Consider the following 24330-nt stretch of genomic DNA (forward strand, 5'->3'; position numbering starts at 1 on the left):
GCCGGGCTCTGGACAACGTCTCGCTCTTCATTTGTGTGATGCGGATCAACACTGGACCTGAGGAGGCCCTGACCTTCGGGCAGGAGGTCGTGACCTTCGGGCAGGAGGCACTGACCTTCAGGCAGGAGGTCGTGACCTTCAGGCGTGAGGTGCTGACCTTCAGGCAGGAGGTCGTGACCTTCAGGCAGGAGGTCGTGACCTTCAGGCGTGAGGTGCTGACCTTCAGGCAGGAGGTCGTGACCTTCAGGCAGGAGGTCGTGACCTTCAGGCGTGAGGTGCTGACCTTCGGACAGGAGGGCAGATGTGCAGAGGTCAGACGAGGACTGTTTCTCCTCAGCATTCGGGCACAGAGTGGCTCCAGAACCGGGTGTGGTACCCAGGTACCCGACCGTAGACCCCACATCTTGGTCTGGTGACCTTGGGCTGCCGTCGTGGGTCCTGGAGGTGACGTCTGGTTTTAGGACAAAATATTGCGACATTAGTTGGATCGATATGAGAAAATGGAAACAATGAGACACCAGTGGGACCCTTGAAGCCTGGAACGAAGAAAACGGCAGAACACCCCACATGTGTACACACACACACACACACGCACACACACACACACACACACACACCTATTGTTTAAATGACAATATATATTTAACACAACCTATAAATCTAAAACACCATTTTTACTGCTCATCTCACCTTTAAACACTTCCTGTTTACAGCCGACTCACCTTCAGTATTTTTCTTTTTGAGTGACCTCCGACCTCAACTCTGAGTTCACCTGAAACATAACAGTGTCAGTTAGGGTCCCTCTGGGACGTCCCAGGTGTGTTTAGGGTCCCTCTGGGACGTCTCGGGTGTGTTTAGGGTCCCTCTGGGACGTCTCGGGTGTGTTTAGGGTCCCTCTGGGACATCTCTGGTGTGTTTAGGGTCCCTCTGGGACGTCTCTGGTGTGTTTAGGGTCCCTCTGGGACGTCTCGGGTGTGTTTAGGGTCCCTCTGGGACGTCCCGGGTGTGTTTAGGGTCCCCTCTGGACGTCTCAGGTGTGTTTAGGGTCCCTCTGGGACGTCTCTGGTGTGTGTTAGGGGTCCCTCTGGGACGTCTCTGGTGTGTTTAGGGTCCCTCTGGGACGTCTCGGGTGTGTTTAGGGTCCCTCTGGGACGTCCCGGGTGTGTTTAGGGTCCCTCTGGGAACGTCTCAGGTGTGTTTAGGGTCCCTCTGGGACGTCTCCGGGTGTGTTTAGGTGTCCTCTGGGACGTCTCGGTGGGTTTAGTGTCCCTCTGAGACGGCTCGGGTGTGTTTGAGTGTCCCTCTGTGTGTTTAGGGGTCCCTCTGGGACGTCTCGGTGTGTTAGTGTCCCTCTGTGTGTTAGGGTCCCTCTGGGACGTCTCGGGTGTGTTAGGGTCCCTCTGGGACGTCTCGGGTGTGTTAGTGTCCCTCTGTGTGTTTAGTGTCCCTCTGTGTGTTTAGGGTCCCTCTGGGACGTCCCGGGTGTGTTTAGGGTCCCTCTGGGACGTCTCGGGTGTGTTTAGGGTCCCTCTGGGACGTCCCGGGTGTGTTTAGTGTCCCTCTGGGACGTCCCGGGTGTGTTTAGGGTCCCTCTGAGACGTCTCGGGTGTGTTTAGGGTCCCTCTGGGCTCCCGGTGTGGTTTAGTGTCCCTCTGTGTGTTTAGTGTCCCTCTGTGTTTAGGGTCCCTCTGGGACGTCTCAGGTGTGTTTAGGGTCCCTCTGGGACGTCCCAGGTGTGTTTAGGGTCCCTCTGGGACATCTCTGGTGTGTTTAGGGTCCTCTGAGACGTCTCAGGTGTGTTTAGGGTCCCTCTGAGACGTCCCAGGTGTGTTTAGGGTCCCTCTGGGACATCTCTGGTGTGTTTAGGGTCCCTCTGGGACATCTCTGGTGTGTTTAGGGTCCCTCTGAGACGTCTCAGGTGTGTTTAGGGTCCCTCTGGGACATCTCTGTGTGTTTTAGGGTCCCTCTGGGACATCTCTGGTGTGTTTAGGGTCCCTCTGAGACGTCCCAGGTGTGTTTAGGGTCCCTCTGGGACATCTCTGGTGTGTTTAGGGTCCCTCTGGGACATCTCTGGTGTGTTTAGGGTCCCTCTGAGACGTCTCAGGTGTGTTTAGGGTCCCTCTGGGACATCTCTGGTGTGTTTAGGGTCCCTCTGGGACATCTCTGGTGTGTTTAGGGTCCCTCTGAGACGTCTCAGGTGTGTTTAGGGTCCCTCTGAGACGTCCCAGGTGTGTTTAGGGTCCCTCTGGGACATCTCTGGTGTGTTTAGGGTCCCTCTGGGACGTCTCTGGTGTGTTTAGGGTCCCTCTGGGACATCTCTGGTGTGTTTAGGGTCCCTCTGGGACGTCCCAGGTGTGTTTAGGGTCCCTCTGGACGTCCCAGGTGTGTTTAGGGTCCCTCTGGGACGTCTCTGGTGTGTTTAGGGTCCCTCTGGGACGTCCCGGGTGTGTTTAGGGTCCCTCTGGGACATCTCTGGTGTGTTTAGGGTCCCTCTGGGACATCTCTGGTGTGTTTAGGGTCCCTCTGGGACGTCCCAGGTGTGTTTAGGGTCCCTCTGGGACGTCCCAGGTGTGTTTAGGGTCCCTCTGGGACATCTCTGGTGTGTTTAGGGTCCCTCTGGGACGTCCCAGGTGTGTTTAGGGTCCCTCTGGGACGTCCCGGGTGTGTTTAGGGTCCCTCTGGGACATCTCTGGTGTGTTTAGGGTCCCTCTGGGACGTCTCTGGTGTGTTTAGGGTCCCTCTGGGACGTCTCTGGTGTGTTTAGGGTCCCTCTGGGACATCTCTGGTGTGTTTAGGGTCCCTCTGGGACGTCCCGGGTGTGTTTAGGGTCCCTCTGGGACGTCTCGGGTGCATAATGTACCGATGTGTTGCTGATGTCGCTCTCCTCTGAGATCTTGGTTGGGACCGACACGAGAGGTGCTGTTTTTGTTGGCCACGCCCTAAATAAGGCAGAAAGAGTGACCCGTGAGACGGCGTCCAGCAGGTGGACCAGAAAGGCCTTTGTGTCCAGACCAGACGGCCCTGAGGACTGTGTTGGGGCTGACCTGATTCTGTCCTGGAAGCGGGAGAGGAAGCGTGTGGGAGATGCTGAGACGTGGGTTCAGGAAGTGGTTTTCGTCAGGAGGCCGCAGACTCTTTGGGTCGGTATCAAACTTCTCTGGAATATTGAAGGTGCCATCAGACAGGTGAGGAGACGCAAGGTTAACGTTCAGGGGCTGAGAGGCCGCTACCATCATTCAAGCTGGAGGCCAGAGCCTCAAAGTGGTCCTTCAGAGAGCTGCTGTCCTCCTCCTCCAGGCACAGACTGCCCGCAGAGCTGCCCTGACTCAGAGAGTCCGTGTCTGAAACAGGAAGTATGAGAGGAAACACGAGTGTCACTTCCTGCAGCTCCATCACACATGAACAGAGTGTGCTGCTCTGACCAGCATCAGGTTGGTGCTCCAGACTTCCTGTTGATCCGTCTGAACAGGCAGAATCTGGACTCAGCTGGCCGCTCCACACCGGCTCCCCCCCATGACCTTTGCTCTCCAGCCCAGCCCGAGACTGCTGGGGGCCGGCCATGGCCTCCACACTGAAGTCCCTAGAAGAAGAGCACTGTGAGGGCACGCTGCAGGACCGGGGGGGCCATGAGACACGGACCGGGGGGGGGCCATGAGACCGGACCGGGGGGGCCATGAGACCGGACGGGGGGGCCATGAGACACAGACCGGGGGGCCATGAGACAGACCGGGGGTGGGCATGAGACACAGACCGGGGGGCCATGAGACACAGACCAGGGCCAGGAACCATCTACAGCCTTTACCGGTTCAGGGGAGGTAGTTACGGTTAGGGAGGTAGTTAGCTCCGGGGAGTAGTTAGGGTTAGGGAGGTAGTTAGGGTTAGGGGAGTGAGTTAGCTCCGGGGAGTAGTTAGGGTTAGGGTTGGAGTTACGGTTAGGGGAGTGAGTTAGCTCCGGGGGAGTAGTTACGGTTAGGGGAGGTAGTTAGCTCCGGGGGAGGTAGTTAGGGTTAGGGAGGTAGTTAGCTCCGGGGGTAGTTAGGGTTAGGGGAGGTAGTTAGGGTTAGGGTTAGGGTTAGGGGAGGTAGTGCTCCGGGGAGGTAGTTAGGGGGAGTAGTTAGGGTTAGGGGGAGGTAGTTAGGGTTAGGGGAGGTAGTTAGCTCCGGTGGAGTCGTTAGGGGTTAGGGGGAGGTAGTTAGCTCCGGGGGGAGGGTAAGTTAGGGTTAGGGGAGGTAGTTTAGGGTTAGGGGAGGTAGTTACGGTTGGGGAGGGTAGTTAGGCTCCGGGGGAGTAAGGTAGTCGGTTAGGGGAGGTAGTTAGGGTTAGGGGAGGTAGGTTTAGGGGTTAGGGGAGGTAGTTACGGTTAGGGGAGGTAGTTAGCTCCGGGGGAGGTAGTTACGGTTAGGGGAGGTAGTTAGGGTTAGGGGAGGTAGTTAGCTCCGGGGGAGTAGTTACGGTTAGGGGAGGTAGTTAGCTCCGGGGGAGGTAGTTAGGGTTAGGGGAGGTAGTTAGGGTTAGGGGAGGTAGTTAGCTCCGGGGGAGTAGTTAGGGTTAGGGGAGGTAGTTAGCTCCGGGGGAGTAAGTTGTAGGGTTAGGGGTAGGTAGTTAGCTCCCGGGGGAGTAGTTAGGAAGACTCCTGGCCGGGGGCTGGAGGGTACTCGGTGCCATCTGGCCACGCGTAGAGCGCGGATACCGTCAGGTTGGGGCTTCATGGCTGTGTTTCCAAGCATATAACAGCCCGTCAGAGGCAGCAGCAGCCCCAACAGCCAAAACGATACCTGGCAACCCTTGGGATTTACGAGGTTCCGTGAGAATGACAGCTGGACGCCCTCTGAATGAGGTCATAAATACTTGGGAAACATGGCTAATATGAGAGCTACGGTAGCACACACGCTACCTTTAGCCTCGTTTACAGATAATAAAAGAGAAGCAACCCAGCCCAACCAGAGTAAGAGGCCTTCCACGTTCACCTACCTGCCTCCAGATCCTGGACCCATGGTACAAGAACCCACCTCAGCACACAATTACAGTTTGTACCGAGAGCCCAAAGCCCTGGGGTCCGATTTAAGGAGCCGTGGAAGCGACCACCATCCATTCCTGGACCTCTGCAGGGCCGAGCCAAGGACATTTGCTTTTTGATCAGACTCTGAGGTAATGTTGCTATTTCACCAGACCATTTCTTAAAATAAACCCTAAAGCAAGGTGAGCTGGAGCCTCACCTGTGGCTGTAGATGCTGGCGTCGTCGGAGGCGGTGTAGAGGACGTAGCTCCCGTGTTCCCCTGAAGCCTGAAGGTCACAGGACCATCAGCGTCTCTGGTTCCAGTGATCAGACTCGTGACTGAACCCACCTGCTTCTCATCTTTATCCTCCTCCTCCTCAACCAGCAGCTCTTCCAGACTCTGCGGGTGAAACTCTTCCTCCTCATCCTTCTCCTCCTCATCACCTTCCCTCACACCACTGGGAGAACAGTCGGAGCAGATGATCACAGGGTCCGTCTGCTCCGCCCAGCGACCTCGTACCTGTCGGGGTTCAGCTTCTGATTGGACGACAGCTGAAGCGTTGCTCTGACTCTGCTGCACAAGCAGGCACACACACGTTAGGTGGAGGTGACCGACCCACGGATCAGAGCAGTAAAGGAACTGACCAGCCTCCTGAACCACATGGGCAGCTTCCCGTTGGTCTGCAGCAGGGGGGGGTCTGAAACAAGCAGTTACAGTCAGCAATGCTGTTCCAGCAGATACTGGAGGCTAAACAGCCCCCATTACATCACAAACAGTGTGGAGAGCTTCAACTGTTTAGAATGGGTTCAAGAAAGCCTCGTAGCGGGCGGGTAGCGCCCTCCGGTGGGCGGGTAGCGCCCTCCGGTGGGCGGGTAGCGCCCTCCGGTGGGCGAGTAGCGCCCTCTAGCGGGCGGGTAGCGCCCTCTGGCGGGCGGGTAGCGCCCTCTGGTGGGCGGATAGCAATTAATTGCCTTAAAATAATTTAATTGCAGTCAGTTAATTTGTTGTGACATAGTTGGTTTGTCTTCATGGGACTGATGTCCAGTCTAGGACGTCAATTTTAACCTGCCGGTCATGTGACACGTGAACCAGCCAACGCCACTAAAACAGGATAAAGGGAAGCGAATTCAAGACAGTCAACCGGATTTTAAAGTTTCTGCCAACAGTGTTATTCTGTTTGGTTGGGGGGGGTTGTTTTAAAAAAATCAAGCTTAAAACTTTATTATCTCACTGTGTGGTTACATTTTGAGCACATTTTAGCAACACTGCAATACTGAGAACGTAATAATTTTGGTCTCAATAACCCAGATTTTAAAATATTTTAGGGATGCAATAGTAATAAACTTTAAAGTCAAAACCTATTGTAATCACCAGGGTCACCTTGAACACAGTCTGGTCCGGCTGGAGGTCCGCGGGCAGCCTCCTGCTGCTCCTGCTGCTCCTCCTGAGGAGGACACGAGGGGACGGTGATGAAGGTCTCCCTCCTGAACAGGGACAACGGCCATGTCAGCACATCCACCTCAGCCTGGCCCAGGCCCCAACGCCTCACCGACCTGATCTGATGACTGCGGCCGCGTCTCTCAGGTGGGCGGGGCACTCTGGAGCTCCGCCTCCTCCTCATTGTGTTGGTGATGTGAGAGTCCAGGCCGCCAGACGAACACCACAGCTGCACACGTACAATCGTTAGATTCATCACCAGCAAATTCACCGTTCCTTCAACAAAATAGCTACAAACCCGATTTTGAATGAACAATAACGACATTTAAATTACTCGTTTACCAATTAACATAATACTAAAAATAATGAAATTGCGGGGCTTATTCTGGGATTTCAAGGTTACCTGTCTCCTGACACGGTGATGAGGTTCCGACAGTCCTGGCTGAACCTCAGACAGGTGGCGATTTCTGAGCGACAACAGCGTGAAATCACAAACCAACTCTTACATCATCCTGAAACACAACGTGTGTGTTTTAGGATGATGTAAGAGTTCAAAACACTATTGTACAGTTAAAAGCCAGTCTGCACATGAGACAATCATCTGACCCGAGTGTCCGAACAGGGTGGAGATGCACTCTCCTGACTCGTAATCAAAGATGGAGATGTTTTTATCAGAGCAGCTGGTGGCGAAGAACGAGCCGGAAGGATCCATTTGGATCTGCCAACAGTACCAGCACCAGCACCAGAACCAGCCAATCACAGGAAAGAGAAGAAGAGGCTTACTTCTATTTATCATGTTACCACTGAGGCAAATTCAACAATGAACCAATCTGGTTTCCTTAAATTAAAGGCACAAAGTGTTCAACACCTAATTCCTGTTGCCACTAGATGGCGTCATGACTGAGATTTGTAACCTGGAAACTTTACAACCAGAACCAGAACCAGGAGATATCAAACGCAGGTTGGGAGGGGAAGGTTTAAAGGTGATCTGCTCCTACCTTAATCACAGCTCCTTCATCGCCCGACGAGCCTTTCACACACTTCTTCATTTTGCCCGTCTCGACGTCGTACACTCTGACCACAGACATGAACATCAGCCCTCAGCTCAGTGAGCCTCACCACTTCCTGCATCTCTAACCTGATGTTTCGGTCTTGACAGGCAATGGCAACGTGCTTTCTGGATGAGTCCAGATCCATGTCGTAGAGGGTGGTCTTCTCCACCACCTGGTGACTCCTGGAGAACACCAAACCTTCAGGAGTCTGAAACCAAGCACAGACACTTTGGTTCTTGGTCTCCATCAGGTGGAATAAAAGGAGAGCATTAACTGACCTGCTCAGCCGTCTGGAAGTAGATGCTCTTATCAGCTCCACAGCTCACCATTCGAACATCTGGACTCTGGCCTGGAACAGAGATTGGACGGGTCAGAGGCTGCAGCACGCGTCCCTGATTGTGGATCAGAGGTTACCAGTGAACTTGACGGCAGTGATGGAGCCAGAGTGGTCGTTCAGAGTCTGCTCCAGACTGTAGTTCTTCTCCACATTGAAGATGTGGATCAATCGATCTCTGCTAGCTGACGCCAGAAGCTTCACACCTGAAAGAGCCCCGCCCACGTTAGCCTCTGAGTTTCTGCTGGAGGAACGCTGGAACCTTCACCTGAAGACTCACCTGTGGACATGGGCGAGTAGGCCAGACACAAAGCCTCCGAGTCATGAGCCTCGATCTTCAGCTGCTCCTCCAGGAAGTTCAGGCTGAAGATGCTGAGGAGAAACACACACACACACACACACACACACACACACGTCAGCTTAAACACCATCTCCATGAACCATGTAAAAGACTCTTACTGCAGGTTTCCACAGCGGTCTCCTGCTGCCAGATGTTGCCCATCAGGACTGATCTCCAGCACTCTGACCCCGGCCTCCCATCAGCCCCCAGCCGCTCGCCCTCTGGCTGCAGATGCTGGTTGTTCTCCCCCACATAGCAAAATCGTCAGCAGATCCTGAAAACGAGATGTTCTGTTTGTAACTTCTGTTCCCTGAAGGAGAGGAAGCAGGTACCACACATCTGTATGGAGATCACGCCCGCGCTGGTCTGCTGAAGAACCTCTGATGGGTGCTTGAGCTTTTATGGAGGTTACGTGCTGTTAGGGTAGGGGTTAGGGTTAGCCCTGTTCTGTTTCATGAGGGTCAGCATGCTGTTGTTTGGTATCACGCCTGGAATTATGCTGCCGAGCTTCAGCGTGGCTGCTTCTTCAGCTCAAAACTTGGTCTTGAGTGACTGAACAAACGAGCCAGCAGCCGATACAGGTCCGTCCAGATAGATTACCTGGTCCCTCTCTGGTCCCTCAGAGGTGGTTAACCTCTGTGCCACGCCCGTGGAGGCCATCCCTCTCCATAGGGAGAGGGCGGACAGGTGAAGGAAGTGATGCGTAGCGATCCTGACTTCGTTAAGCAGAGGGACCAGTGGAGGCAGATTCTCCCCGAGTTCTGCCAGACACAGCTCGGCGTGTCTGGAGCCGTGCTTGCCTCAGACCCATAAATGTTCTCCAGCTGTGAAGCTTTGATGGGAGTGTGGCAGAGCCACCGCGATTATGGGATGGGGCCAGGTACGAGGCCAAGGACGCTTCCATGGCACTGACCAGACCGCTCTCCTCCGCTCCATCCAACCCCAGAAGCTGTCCAAAGCCGGGCGCCGTGGCGCAGGAGGACGTGGTCTGTGCCACATCGAAGTTAGTTCCACAAGTCCGGGAACATCGGCAGGTTATTCTTAAGTCGTCGGTTCAGGGGTGGAGGAAAAATCCCATGAATGGCACAGTTTTTGAGCCGGCGGAGGAGAGGGCCCCTCGCCGGACAGCGGGAGGAAGGATGTGTCCAGTTGGAGGGCCCTGCAGCAGCGGTGTTCTGGTGTCCAGGCTGATGTCCAGGCAGGCCATCGCTGTCCTGACAGGGTCCGGCCCCAGTTAGCCCAGTCAGGAGGTGCCCGGTTCTCATACGGCTACCCAGCTTCCTCTGGATCTCTGACCAGAGGCTCCTCGCCGTCCGACATAGACGAAGCTCGTGGGTCCTGTTGAGCCTCGGTTCCCTGACCGAGTACTTTCTCCACAAACATAACTCGTCTCTCGAGGGTCGGACCACAGAGCAGGTGGCAATGTGACGGCCACATGAGACCGGCTCTGTCCATACCCTCCTGGCATGGACCAACGGCACGACGGGACCAGCCGCACGGGGGGGGGGGGGGGGCTGAAGACTACTTCCTCGCATGTTTAGTTCCGAACCCATAGCGAGAGGCACATTACACACAGACACTTGAAAATGTATATGTGTGGGTGGACCTCACATGTGGGGGTCGTTTGGGGTGGGGGCGTGAACAGAGGTGTCTTCAGCAGGCCACACGAGGGGGGGGGGATGGGGGTCCATACAGATGTGCTGCACCCAGTGAATTCGACTGAAAGGGAACCCACGGGCAGTGATCCTTTTTTTCAATGCACACTGTGTGTACTTGGTGAGGTCCTACATGGCTGAAAACGTTCCTTTGTCCAGAGCAGGTCCCCACGTTCCAGAGTCTGATGGTGTGTCCGACGAACAGGTGAGGAATGATGATGGCGGCAGACAGGGCTGAGAATGAATCCCGAAAGTTCTGGATACACCTGCAAAGAGTAAAGAAACACCCACCTGAATGCAGCAGCACTGCAGACACAGCGTATCAGGCAAGGGTCAACAGTGGGGTAATTATATCATTCATTAATTAAAGTATGAGTATTCTATAAAAGCAAATATCTGCTAAACGAGCTGCTCCAGTGTGTGGAATACTCACTTCGATGCTCCACACAGAGCCGCTGTGGTAGAGAGCCGAGTAAACCTTCCTCACACTTCTAACATCATGAACGTCCCACACGTAAATACTGTGGTCATTGTACACACAGGTCAAATGTTTGGCAGTGGGGTCAAAGGTCAGAGCCAACGCGTGTGGATAGCGATCCCCAGGCCTGGCAGGCAGCGGGCTGCTGTGGACACAAACACACTCGGTACCACGGGTCTGCTCGCCATCTGCTCCTGCAGCTCCTACCTGTGCTGCTCGCTCCCAATGAGCTGGACCCCGAGCGTGTGCGGCCGGGGCAGCGTGGCGATGTACTGCAGGTTGGACGGGCTGAACACTCTGACGACGCCGTCGGCACAGCCGCAGAAGATGAAGTCCTCGCTGGCCACCAGAGAGCTCGCCGAGGACGTCTGACGATGGTCAGAACATTTAGCAGAATCTCTTTTCAATACCAGAACTTTGAATGATGAAGGTGTGCTAGTACACCCACAGGTCCATCAGCCATCTCCTTAAATACGAGCACGGAGAGGTGTAACTCCACGTGCACGGGCACGGGCACGCACTCTCTTGCCCTCACTGACCTTGAGGTTGACCCAGGCCTCCAGCTGCCGGCTGCTGTTAAACAGACACAGAAGACCTGAGCTCGTGATGCAGTAGGTGCTGAGAGCCATGTGGCCACGACCACACACCACCCCGCAGAAAACCAGGTTCCTGTGGTCTCCTAGCAACCCAGACCGTCCGATGAGAGGCACTGCACTGTTGACCTGAATACAGGGACAAAAGCAGGCGTAAGAAAAAGCTTCGGTACCTGAGAGGGCAATAAATGTGTGGGATGGAATCAGGTACCCTCCGTTCTTTTGAAGCATCCAAGTACCAGAACTTGACATGTCTGTTTCCTGCTGTGAAAAGTAGCTGCTGTCCTGGGAAAAGCAGATGCCAAAGACTCTGCTGGACACTTTGTTGGAGGCGATGATCGACCCTTTCTGCACGCATGCACAGACGAAAAGGTTGGAAACCAAAATAGTTTGGGAACACCGCGAGAGTGTGCGTGAGCACTCACCCTCCAGTCCCACACGCTAACGGTCATGTCGTGTTGGTAGCCCACAGACACAATGTACTGACTGTTGATGGAGAAGGCTACATGGGAGACGCCGTAATTATGAGACTGGGTCTCAGCCACCTTAGCTCCGCCCACTTCCCACACACGCACGCAGGGCATGTGACCACTCTGAAACAGTTTCATCGTAAAAGGATGTTTTTCAAACTCCTGCACCTCTAATATTGATTGATTCATCCCTCGGTGAAATGATCAGCTGAGATATGAGTTACCATGGTGACCTCAGGTGTGTCCCAGTTCTTACCTCACCAGTCACCAGGTATTTCCCATCATGCGAGAAGGCCAGAGCACTAAAGGGTCTCCTGAAACACACCAGCACAACCAGTCAGCGCATCCTAACGACAAAGAGCGCTGGAAGGTGTGAAGGGCTGGGAAGAGCTACCTGCACGTGTTAATGATGTGAGTCTGTTTGTTCTTCTTTGGATGAAGCAGCACGATGACGCACCTGAACAGTCCAAAACATTGCTCAGAGTAGAAGACGAGCAAAGGAAAGCCACCTTCAGAGGAGGCAGAGCTCACCCTGCAGGATAAGCAACCAGGCCCGTGTTGGGGTCAGAGGCCAAACCACTGCCGCTGGCTGTGGTGATGCCCAGAACTTTCTCCAACCTGACCTGGAACGTGACAAAGTTTTACATCATGGGGGTTCAGACACACAACTATTAGTCTAAGCTATGGCCACCCTGGAGCTGTGGCTTACTAGAAGGTGTAAAATACAACAACCCTAACCCAACAACCTTTAGAGGACTGAAAGGTGTCCTGGACTTCCAGTGGCTTTGCTCTTACGGAACAACTCACAAGTTTGCGAAAGGATCATCAGGTTTTTAATAAGAATCTAACAATAAGAGCAGAATTTCCGGTAATATCTGACCAAAGTCCTGAATGAGAAGGTTCAAAAAACAGACTTTTTAGCATTCAATTCATCCCCCGTGCCAACTGGTCTGGGACACTAACTCCGACTGAAGTCCACACATCAAACCTACAATCTATTAAATGTTTCTTTTTATGAAGCAGACTCATTCCAGATGTGCTGAACTCTAACTTCTTCTAAACGAACAATAAACATGTTAGTTTCGTTACGGTACTAAACTCCCAACCTGTGGAATTAGCCACACGTACTTTAAGGAGTTGTTAGAACTCCGTGATTTTTCGACACCCGCTTCCCCCCTGAAACAACCATCCGAGCCACCAGCGGTGGTGCTAACTGTTAGCCAGAGCGTACCCGGCAGCTGGAGGCTTTCTTGGGCTGGCTCGGGCGGCTCTTCCTCGCGCCGCCGGTTGATCTCTTCTTGGCGGTGATGCCTGGTGCGCAGTCCGCTCCCTCAGCCATCACATCACCCTTAAAGTGTCCAACACCCAGGGGGGGGGCCCTAAATGGTAATAAACGGGATAATCACAGCGAAAAAGACCGCGCCCCTGTTCCAAAAACCAAGGCCGCAGAAGTCAGCCAAGGGCCGGGAGTTTATCGGAACCCTCTGCTGAGAATTACGGAGTGTTAGCTTAGCTTTAGCTTAGTTTAGCATAGCATAGCATAGCATATAGCATCGGACAGCTACACGAAACCCGACTCCTCGCTCAGTGGCGGGACTCGAATTCGAATTAAAACCCCACCCCCTAATCAAAGAGTTGGGACAGACCCGCCCCCATCCCCATTGGCAACCAGGGGAAGCTAAAACTCCACCCCTACGTGGGAACCCACCAATCAGCGAACGTTCCCACGCGCTGCCGTCAGAGGCCTTATTAAAGAACACACGTAGCGATCCCAGCTCGGAACAGAGTTAACGATTTAATGGTTTTACATTATTTGGCAAAGAAAGAAGCATTTTGATCATCCCAGTACAAGACGGTTAGGTTTTCCTTTAGTTCTACCGTTCATTTATCGACCCGCAGAGTACATTAACTCAGGCTGACGTCACCCCTGTAGAATCTGCCGAGTCAGCTTTGGACCAGGCGTGAGTCAGCAGGAAAGTTGCACAAACGCCTCAGCTCGAGCACCTTCTCTGGTCAATAAAGGGACAGACATGTTGGGTCTTCACAGAATTTATGGTCAAAAGACTAAACTTGAAGATATCAGACATACAAGTTATAAAAATAAAGTTTCTATACATTTTTTAGAAAATGTGATTATAAATACTCAAAGCTTCTGTTGGTTCCAAAATGATATCAAAGATAACGTGTCACTACAGCAAAGCCCTGCCCACAACTCCGACGGTTTATTGTGTTAGCATTTATGCTGTAGCCGCTACACATGTCTGACACAGCTGAGCAGTTATGGGATCAACTGAATTTCTTGCATTTCCACAACAACTTCCCAACAGTAATGTGAGGGAGCTAATCTCGCCCTTCCATGATTAATTACTGAAAGAACTACAAAAGAGTTAGCTTGCAACAGGACTGTTTTTCTTTGTTATCTGACACTGATTTTGTTTATCACACGTTAATAAGTTTAGCTTTGACAAGCAACCAGCCACAGCAACTCGGCACATGTGACTGGCTGTCCAAGCTCTGGTGAAAACAGAGCAAAGCCAGCAGGGACCGTCAGCAGGACCTTCAGCCGTCTGTCCCAACCAATCAGAAGCTGGTCTCGTTCATGTGCGGTTTGGGGCTGGTGGGGCAAAGCACAGGCGGGAGCCTTCTGGAGCAGCTGGACTCTCAGCAGAACCTGGCTCCTCGGCAGAGGAAGGGGGAGCTGAGGCAGCAGAATGCATCTGCTGGGGGCTTACAGACTGTGGAGGGGGGGGGCTTGACGGAGATGTGACCGTGGGCCTGTTGTGTGATGATGAAGGTGTTCCTGGAGAGTGTCGTGGCCCCGGAGACATCGAGAACGTGGCTGGCGTCCTGAGTCCAAATCTCGCCTCCAGCTCACTGCACCACTGCCAGCTCCGCCTCATGCTCTCCGAGGGGGTTGGACAGTGTAGCGACGCCGTGCTGCCTCAGAACCTTTGGCACGTTCCTGACAGCGCTCACAACAAAGCCCCCTCTCCGAACGGACCCAATGCGCTGTCCAATCTTCCACACAAACGGAGCTAGAGGAATGGGCTGGAGAGGAATTATGGGTATACGGAGGGACAGCCAGTGTCTGCAGCCCAAATGTGGACCGACCAAGAGGCCAAGATCTCTGAGCGGTTGCTGGGGGGCACAGGGGGCGTCGCCTGGCGAGGGGGCTACCGCACAGTGAGGCAAGACGAGCCTGAAACACTGGACGCTCCTCGTCTCCTGCCCAGTGGAGACGCTCCGCCCTCAAAGAGTCGCTGACTTGGAGTGAAGGCTGGGACAGGAAGTCAGGATGTTAGCATCAATAAACCCATGAACCTGCTCTCCATCTTCTAAAAGTGAACAAATGAAGTGTGTACCTGCAGGTGGAGGCTCTAGGTGTGCTGTCAGGCGTTCTGGCCAGTGCCAGGTCACACTGGTCCCAGCAGCTCCAGCAGCTCCTCTTCAGTCGTGCCTCCCAGTGCTACCAGACAACAGCCATAATGCTCAGTGACAGTCAGAGCTCACAACACACAGGAACAGGGGGGGACCGGCCCAACACGTGGGGGCTCACCTCTGATGTCCACCTTTCCAGCAATGTCCATGGCGGTCGTCAAGTCCCACATCTGGATGCTGCCGTTGCTGTGGCCGCTAAAAAGGTAGCGGCGAGGACGCGAGCCAATGCGGCTTGAGCCCTCACACTCGTGGACCATGAAGGCAGTGATGGAGGTGCCGTCCACGGAACGCACCTCACACACCCTGACAACACACACGCTGCAGGTTCAGAGTGACACAGAGGAAAGGAGCACTTGACCAGTTCTCTCACCTCTTCCCGTTGGACGAAAGCCTGACGTACAGCTTATCTGTGTCTGGGACGACTCTCTGGATGAACACTTGCTGATCGTCTCTCTCCCCATACGGACCTGGAACACAGAGTGGGATGAAGCTACCGCAGAAACAGAGCTCTTGAGCAGGGAATGTTCCAGAAACAGGTGTTACCGATCTCGGTCCCAGCGCTGCAGCCTCCTCGTCCATCCACATCATCCAGGCTGAGGATCTTGAAGGAGCTGAGGGGTGTGGATCCAGGCTGGGTGGAGATCATCCCTCTGAACCGGGTCACCGTCCACGTCCGCACGTGGTTGTTGTCGGCACAAACTGGCACACATGAACAATTTCAGCAAGGTTGCGATGAAGAAGGAGCACGTGAGTGTGGGCCCGCCAGAACCAGACCTGAGATCAGGTGTTTCTCCGACAGCATGATCTTGGTGACAGGGCTGCGGTGCACAGAGAAGGTCTGGAAGAGCTGCGGTCCTGAGCCGACTGTCTCCGGGTGCTGGACAATGACCCGGACCGACCCAGAGCTGGTCCCGTATGCGATCTCAATCCAGTTTCCACTGTCACCTGCTCACATGACCATGTGTGAGGACAGCTGGCTTCCTTTAGTCACGCTGGTAGCACAAGGACAAACGGTGAGCGCTGCCTACTGGTTTTTGGGGTGAGGTAGACACTGAGAGCCGTGATGGCATCCTCAGTCGGGTCCCGGTACAGCTCAGTCACCAGCAGGTCGTTGTCCTTCATCCTCAGGGGAAACTTCTGCACATCTGACCAACAGAGCTTCATCAACTCTCACCAATAAAAGCCCTCAGGCACCCGGCAGCACTATTGTTGGACTATTGGCATCTCAGTTCAGACGGAGAAGCTTCATTTGGGTTCACATCACAGCTCATGAGGGCTCCTGAGGGCCGCCAGGGGCACCTGTGCATTACGCCTTCATGTGCAACTCACCAATATAGTAGATGGAGCCATTGTTGCAGCCCAGGATGAGGAAGGACCCGGCGGTGTCATAGCTGCTGATGGGAACCACATCCTGGTTCTGACCACACAACATCACACAAACAGTTAAGAACGGATTCCCTGAAGGTCCAATCACATTTCACTAAAGGCTCCACATTTATTGGGACTCCAGATGCAGAGTGTTGCTAACAGTGTCCGTGATCGGTCGTCCCCGGCCAGACACGAGCAACCTCTGGAGGACCAGATGGACACACCAGAGGTCAGAGCAGGACGGGTCCACAGAGTCTATTTTCCTGTCATATACGTCATCTTTAGAAGTTTAGCTTAAACAACATCTGTAGTCTTCCAACAGGAAGCAGCAATGACCTGCCAGTGCTTAGTGACGGCGTTCCAGACGCCGACCCTCCCGGTGTTGCTGGTGGCGATCAGCTGGTTCCCAACAAAAAAGAGCGCCTCCGCCGGGACGTTCAGGCTGAAGACACCTGAAGAGAGGGGCCGATTTAGAGGGAATCTCCTTACAGCCGTTTCAAATGTCCCGATTAATCATCTGTTCTTACCAATTTCATTCCCGTTACCATCTGGACAGATGGCCCAAAGAATGATCTCCGTCACCGAGGCAACGGCCACCATCTTATCATTGTCTCCCAGTGAACCTGCCATCACTTTAGCGTTGAGCGCCACCCTGTCAATCAGCCAGTCGAGGCGAGGCGAGGTGAAGACCTGCTGCCACCCAGTGGATTCCTTCACCCTGAAACATTGCTTTGTTACCGTAGTGCTACACAGTTCAGAGATCCCGTTGATCTAACCCAACCCTAACCCGAACCATCCCTAACCCTCCCTAACCCTAGCCCTAGCCCTAACCCTAGCCCTAACCCTCTAACCCTAACCCAACCCTAACCCTCTAACCCTAACCCTCCCTAACCCTCTAACCCTAACCCTCCCTAACCCTCTAACCTAACCCTCCCTAACCCTCTAACCCAACCCTAACCCTCTAACCCTATCCCTAACCCTCTAACCCTAGCCCTAACCCTCCCTAGCCCTAACCCTCTAACCCTAGCCCTAACCGTCCCTAACCCTAACCCTCTAACCCTAGCCCTAACCCTCCCTAGCCCTAACCCTAACCCTCTAACCCTAGCCCTAACCCTCCCTAACCCTCTAACCCTAGCCCTCCCTCCCTAACCCTAACCCTCCCTAGCCCTAACCCTCCCTAACCCTCTAACCCTAGCCCTAACCCTCTAACCTTCCCTAGCCCTAACCCCTAACCCTCTAACCCTAGCCCTCCCTAACCCTAACCCTCTAACCCTAGCCCTAACCCTCCCTAACCCTAGCCCTAACCCCTAACCCTCTAACCTTCCCTAGCCCTAGCCCTCCCTAGCCCTAACCCTCCCTAGCCCTAACCCTCTAACCCTAGCCCTAACCGTCCCTAACCCTAACCCTCTAACCCTAGCCCTAACCCTCCCTAGCCCTAACCCTAACCCTAACCCTCTAACCCTAGCCCTAACCCTCCCTAACCCTAACCCTCTAACCCTAGCCCTCCCTCCCTAACCCTAACCCTCCCTAGCCCTAACCCTCCCTAACCCTCTAACCCTAGCCCTAACCCTCTAACCTTCCCTAGCCCTAACCCCTAACCCTCTAACCCTAGCCCTCCCTAACCCTAACCCTCTAACCCTAGCCCTAACCCTCCCTAACCCTAGCCCTAACCCCTAACCCTCTAACCTTCCCTAGCCCTAGCCCTCCCTAGCCCTAACCCTCCCTAGCCCTAACCCTCCTTAGCCCTAACCCTAACCCTAGCCCTAACCAAACCCTAAACCTAACCCTCCCTAATCCTAACCCTAACCCCCTAACCCTCCCTAACCCTCTAACCCTAATCCTCCCTAACCCTAACAAACCCTAACTCTAACCCTAACCTCCTAACCCTAACCCTCCCTAACCCCCTAACCCTCTAACCCTAACCCTCTAACCCTAACCCTCTAACCCTAACCCTCCCTAATCCTAACCCCCTAACCCTCCCTAACCCTCTAACCCTAATCCTCCCTAACCCTAACCCTAACAAACCCTAACTCTAACCCTAACCTCCTAACCCTCCCTAACCCTAACCCTCTAACCCTAACCCTCTAACCCTAACGCCCTAACCCCTCTAACCCCCTAAGCCTCTAAGCCTAACCCTCTAACTCTAACTCTAACCCTAACCCTCTAACTCGAACCCTAACCCTCTAACTCTAACCCTCTAACTCTAACCCTCTAACCCTCTAACCCTAACCCTCTAACCCTAACCCTCTAACTCTAACCCTAACCCTCTAACCCTAACTCTAACCCTAACCCAGTATCTGAGGAGGCTCTAGAAAGGTCTTCTGCTGACAGCCCCCCCCCCCCACGTCTCTTGCTGGGACCTCACCACGACCTGAACAAAGAAAGAGTTCTGAAGGAAACAAAAGCCTAAATGTGAGACGAAGGTGCCGTGAAGTAACACGATTCTGATGAGCCTGTGGCTCAGCTTGAATCCATTATAAAGCCTGAAGCAGCATCGGAGAATCTTCAGGGGTTCTGCAGCCACCAAAGCTCAGGAGACCAGCGTGTGCCATGACCTCACCATCTCTTCCTATTGCCTTTTCCCAGAGCCGGACACAGCTAACGGAGGCTTCTGCTTCAAAGGCCTCATTATGCTTCTGAGCTGACCAGACCAAGACCAGACCAAGACCAGATGAAGACCAGACCAAGACCAGATGAAGACCAGACCAAGACCAGATGAAGACCAGACCAAGACCAAGACCAGATGAAGACCTGACGAAGACCAGATGAAGACCAAGACCAGATGAAGACCTGACGAAGACCAGACCAAGACCAGACCAAGACCAGATGAAGACCAGACCAAGACCAGATGAAGACCAGACCAAGACCAGATGAAGACCAGACCAAGACCAGACCAAGACCAGACCAAGACCAGATATAGACCAGACCAAGACCAGATGAAGACCAGATGAAGACCAGACCAAGACCAGATGAAGACCAGACCAAGACCAGACGAAGACCAGACGAAGACCAGACCAAGACCAGATGAAGACCAGACCAAGACCAGATGAAGACCAGACCAAGACCAGACCAAGACCAGATGAAGACCAGACCAAGACCAGATGAAGACCAGACCAAGACCAGGGAAGTTGTGATACTTGCACTCAAACCTTCCCAATGAACTTTATTAGTGTAAGATAGCATCCAATTAGCAACATTATTAGTGGATTTCTTTGAGACCGATTATTAGTCCAGTTCCAGGTCAGTTCCCTAGCTAATAAAGTTAATAAAGCTAATAAAGCTAATCACCAACATGTCTCCAGTTCTGTCCCAACACACTGGACTTCAAACCAACTTTGGCTGTGACATCATCAGACGCTCAGCAATTATGATCTTATTGTTTCTTAAAAGATACCACAAACTATTTTTACAAACTAGTATTTATATCAAGTTTAAAACCAAAAATAATGACTATAAATCTGCATTTCTACGTCTTAAATGATGAAATTTGGACCACAAAAGAAGGATTTCATTGAGTTTGTTAACTTCTGTATTTAAACCTGGAAGGAACCTGAATGACAACATTATTAAATCATGTGTTCACCTGTAACAGACGACAAACTGGGCGTAGGCCACAGCGATCCAGTTGTGATGACCACAGATGATCCGAACCATGCCAGGGTCTGACACCTGCCCTACACACACGCACACACACACACACACACTGATAACTAAATTAAACAATATTCCGCGTGCGTGTGTGCGTGCAGGTGTGTGCGTGCAGGTGTGTGCGTGCAGGTGTGTGCGTGCAGGTGTGTGCGTTACCTCCTGGTGTCTTCTCCTCAGTCAGGGCTCTGCTGAGTATCCCAGAATTCCCCAGGTTTGGTGGCATGGTGTTGCTGCGTCTGACGGGAGCTCTCTCCATGGCAACGGCTCGACCCGCCATGAACTGGGAGCCCGCCACGCTGTGGCGGTTGCGCCGCTTTGCTGGATACACTAGAAGATGGGATGGATGGGGTTAGAGAGGGAGGTGGTGCAGCAGGGCCAGTGAGGAGGCCTCGGGTACCTGGTGGAGGCAGGTAGCCGTTGAAGAGCACGTTCCCACAGGAGGACCGGTCAAGCTCGTCACAGAGCTGCAGCTTCCGCACTGGCACAGAACAAACGTCTCTATAAACACCACAGCAAGAAGAGAACGAGTCCACGTGACTTCAAATGTGTGTCTCACCCAGCGGCGCGATTCCATAGAACTCAGCCTCGTGCATGAGCAAGTGCACGTTAATTGAGCGTGGATGGAGCTCTTTTGTCCGTAGGAAGTTGAGAATGGTGGCAAACAGTGAGGGGTCCCTGTCAATGAAGATCTACGGGGAGAGAGGAGGGACACATGATGGAAGCAGCAGGTCACATCCAGAAGCACGTCAGTGTCTCAACTCACTGCTCCCGTTTCATCCTTCAGGGTGGAGATGCGCCCACTCAGGAGGCTGGAGACAGAAACACACACGTGCACAATCTAAATACCTGGGAAACGCTCTAATGACAGGTAATTAAAGTCAGGTAAACCGTCTCTCAGGACCGACTGTGCTGGTTTAACTGGACACTGAACTGGACACTGTGTGTGTGTGTGTGTGTGTGTGTGTGTGTAAGTGAGTATAACCTGCAGAAAAAGGAGTCTGGGACCCAGGTGAGTGTCTGTCTGGAGGTGCTGAACCTAGAGAAAGATGAGCAAGCAAAAGCAATAAAATGACATTTTCTGAAGCTGATGATCTCCAGCAGACTGGAAGGTAAGAAACGAATCCTAAATAATTCCAAAATAATCAAATCCTAACGCCTCAGAAGTAATGACGCTGAATGGTCACTAATGCCAAACCCAATTCTTAGAAGTTCTGTTAATGTGAAAATAAATAGCAGCAAAAACAAAGTTACTGGCACCGGAACCAAGCCGCAAACCGGCCCAAACGTGTCAAAGCGACATGAAGATGCGATTAAGTTTCATCCACTTGCATGTGTGTTTTCAAAAGCAGAGGACGCTGCTGATTAGCAGCTAACCTAGCATTAGCATTAGCATTAGCCGACACGCTCGACGAAAGTCACCTTTTCCCTCCGACATTCAGATGGATGATGTCGCCGTTCCGAGCCGTGCTGCACATCATCTACACGGGTTCACACTCAGCACCAGAACCACTCTTGTTTTTTACTCCATTGTGTGAATAAATTACTTTTCCGGGATTGTCTGAAGACCACTTCCGGTCCCAGAACATAGCGGGCGGTGACGGGTAAAACACGGACCGGAGTCCCGAATCAGGAGGTCCTCCGGGTTTTCAGGATGTCCTAAATCAGGGTGTCCAAAGAGAGGCCTCTTAGGGCGCAATGGACTCGGATTTTCTGTCCTATTAGGCAGAAAATGCCCCCCCCAGGAACGAGGATTCCAGATGAAAGCAAACATCTGGTTGGACACAAAAGGCAGCTGTTTCTGCCTGGTTCGACAGAAAACCCGGCTCGGACCACATGGATTTGGGCACTCCTGTTGGAGGCCAGTGGATTCCAATAATTTCGTTAAATCAATGGAAGGAAAACTAAAACATAGTTTAACATCAATCAATAAGAAAGTTGTGAACTAATTTATTAATTAGGAGGGATCTTGAGGCTCGTTTGCAGCCCGTCTGGAGCCACGAGGTCCTAATAACTATTACGATTCACCTTCTTTAGGAGGAATCGCTGACATTAAACTACAACATCCACCCCGGGGGCTTCTCCACTTTAAATGATGTGTTTAAAACTAAAAGGTTGGAGTTATTTATGGTAAATTATTTCCATTTTTTTAAAATTATTTTCATGGTCTGCGACAGATGACGATGGAAAAGGTTCATGTGGGAAATGTTTTCATTCTTTTGGTGAAGTTTCACATTCATAAAATGCTTTTTCTCTTCCTTTTCCATGTTTTGGCTACTTTGTGTTTCTTTACTGGACCAAATTAGGGTGAAACCTGTTAAACTTTGAGCGTTTCCTGAGAACAGCTCTGCTGCTGCTGCCGTGCACGCGTCCTCTCAGCAGGCACGTGCACGCGTCCTCTCAGCCGGCACGTGCACGCGTCCTCTCAGCAGGCACGTGCACGCGTCCTCTCAGCAGGCACGCTCCTCTTCCGGCTCTGCTCTCCGGTATCTTCCTCCCGAGCTTCCTCCTCGCTGCAGGCTCCTCTTCCTCCGATTCTCCTCCGTGCACGGAGCAGCGTGGGCGTGCACGGCTCAGATAAACAGGTCCCAAATAACCGCTGAGGAGCGTCGGACGACCCGGAAGCGTCACATTCGCCACTGAAAGGCATTTTAGCTTCTTCCGGATGTTGCTCGTCCAAATTAACATCAATTTAGAAAAGAAATCCAGCTAAAATAGTTTAAATTCTGGTTGAATTCAATCAATCACCAACGTCCTTTATTTAGTGGGACCTTTATTCTCCTGGAGCCTCAGTCGATCAGACCCCAAACCTGAAGGCTGGAGGGACCGGAAGTTCAAAACTGGGAAGTTTAAAACTGGGAAGATGGGAAGTTCAAAACTGGGAAGTTTAAAACTGGGAAGATGGGAAGTTCAAAACTAGGAAGTTTAAAACTGGGAAGTTCAAAACTGGGAAGTTTAAAACTGGGAAGATGGGAAGTTCAAATCTGGGAAGTTTAAAACTGGGAAGTTTAAAACTGGGAAGATGGGAAGTTTAAAAAAAGGACAAAGCGTCCAAATTCAGTCTGGCAAACGTCCTGTTATCTGGCATAACCCCCACCCACCCATCCATCATCCACCCATCATCCACCCATCATCCACCCATCATCCATCCATCATCCATCCATCATCCATCCACCCATCATCCACCCATCATCCATCCATCATCCATCCACCCATCCATCCACCCATCATCCACCCATCATTCATCCACCCATCCATCCACCCATCATCCACCCATCATCCACCCATCATCCATCCATCCATCCACCCATCCATCCACCCATCATCCACCCATCCATCCATCCATCCATCCATCCACCCATCCATCCACCCATCCATCCACCCATCCATCCACCCATCATCCACCCATCCATCCACCCATCATCCACCCATCCATCCACCCATCATCCATCCATCCATCCATCCACCCATCATCCACCCATCATCCATCCATCCATCATCCACCCATCATCCATCCACCCATCATCCACCCATCATCCATCCATCATCCATCCACCCATCCATCCACCCATCATCCACCCATCATTCATCCACCCATCCATCCACCCATCATCCACCCATCATCCACCCATCATCCATCCATCCATCATCCATCCATCATCCATCCATCCATCCATCCATCCATCATCCATCCATCCGTCCATCCATCCATCCATCCATCCATCATCCATCCATCCATCCATCCATCCATCCATCCATCCATCCATCCATCATCCACCCATCCATCCATCCATCCGTCCATCTATCCATCCATCCATCCCTCCATCCATCCATCCATCCATCCACCCATCCATCCATCATCCACCCATCCATCCATCATCCATCCATCCGTCCATCCATCCATCCTCCATCCATCCATCCATCCATCCATCCATCCTCCATCATCCATCCATCCGTCCATCCATCCATCCATCCATCCATCCATCCATCCATCCATCATCCATCCGTCCATCCATCCATCCATCCGTCCATCCATCCATCCATCCATCCATCCATCCATCCATCCATCATCCATCCATCCATCCGTCCATCCATCCATCCATCCGTCCATCCATCCATCCATCCATCCATCCATCCATCCATCCATCATCCATCCATCCATCCGTCCATCCATCCATCCATCCATCCATCCATCCATCCATCCATCCACTCTTCCTTGGTCGCTCGTCAACAGTTTCTCTACATTTCATTAAACACTGTTGAGAACTTGTCGCCTTCTTTTGTTCTCAAACAGCAGAAGAGACGTCATAAAAGGTCCGGAGGTAAAACGGATGAAAAAAGCATCAAAGGAGCAGCTGAACAAACAGATCGGACCTGTCTGTGCTGCTGGGGGGGCAGGGGGGCAGGGGGGGGCAGGGCAGGGGGGGGGCAGGGCAGGGTGGGGGCAGGGGGGGCAGGGCAGGGGGGGGGGGGGGGGCAGGTTTGATGGTGCACGCCCTCTGAAAGGCTTCAGGCTGTCAGT

The 24330-nt window shown here is 52.8% G+C and overlaps 3 protein-coding genes across 4 annotated transcripts in view; 1 reads left to right on the forward strand and 2 right to left on the reverse strand.

Annotated features, from left to right (window-relative positions):
- Positions 1–724: 724 nt before the first annotated feature.
- On the reverse strand, positions 725–12966 carry wdr62 (WD repeat domain 62). The gene is given in 33 exon segments (XM_029844117.1): positions 725–772; positions 2861–2939; positions 3045–3079; positions 3081–3157; positions 3231–3341; positions 3423–3580; positions 5217–5284; positions 5347–5571; positions 5643–5695; positions 6370–6482; positions 6552–6725; positions 6839–6902; positions 7042–7153; positions 7434–7509; positions 7574–7695; positions 7766–7836; positions 7902–8027; positions 8102–8193; positions 8281–8353; positions 8356–8404; positions 9935–10008; positions 10011–10059; positions 10062–10082; positions 10250–10439; positions 10502–10662; positions 10834–11016; positions 11099–11157; positions 11160–11235; positions 11313–11480; positions 11614–11671; positions 11752–11814; positions 11889–11980; positions 12589–12966. Coding segments are annotated over 33 exon segments (3228 nt in total). The 5' UTR covers positions 12697–12966.
- Positions 12967–14228: 1262 nt separating this feature from the next.
- On the reverse strand, positions 14229–21425 carry shkbp1 (SH3KBP1 binding protein 1). Its single transcript, XM_029844118.1, is given in 18 exon segments — positions 14229–14346; positions 14720–14781; positions 14783–14823; positions 14914–15098; positions 15166–15262; positions 15339–15494; positions 15570–15740; positions 15824–15940; positions 16125–16212; positions 16500–16615; positions 16691–16881; positions 19747–19837; positions 19968–20138; positions 20209–20289; positions 20368–20500; positions 20575–20620; positions 20794–20847; positions 21231–21425. Coding segments are annotated over 18 exon segments (1977 nt in total). The 5' UTR covers positions 21290–21425.
- A 2858-nt stretch (positions 21426–24283) lies between these two features.
- The window catches only part of LOC101072298 (P2Y purinoceptor 14-like), a 2807-nt gene continuing 2760 nt past the window's right edge, over positions 24284–24330 (forward strand). Inside the window, exon 1 of one of the 2 annotated variants that reach the window (XM_029843750.1) lies at positions 24284–24330. This exon is cut by the window's right edge and continues 26 nt beyond it. The gene's annotated coding sequence lies outside the window, so the exon portion shown is untranslated. The other variant, XM_029843749.1, reaches the window with a different exon arrangement.

The sequence above is a fragment of the Takifugu rubripes genome, chromosome 11 (genome assembly GCF_901000725.2).
Source record: "Takifugu rubripes chromosome 11, fTakRub1.2, whole genome shotgun sequence".
Taxonomy (NCBI): domain Eukaryota; kingdom Metazoa; phylum Chordata; class Actinopteri; order Tetraodontiformes; family Tetraodontidae; genus Takifugu; species Takifugu rubripes.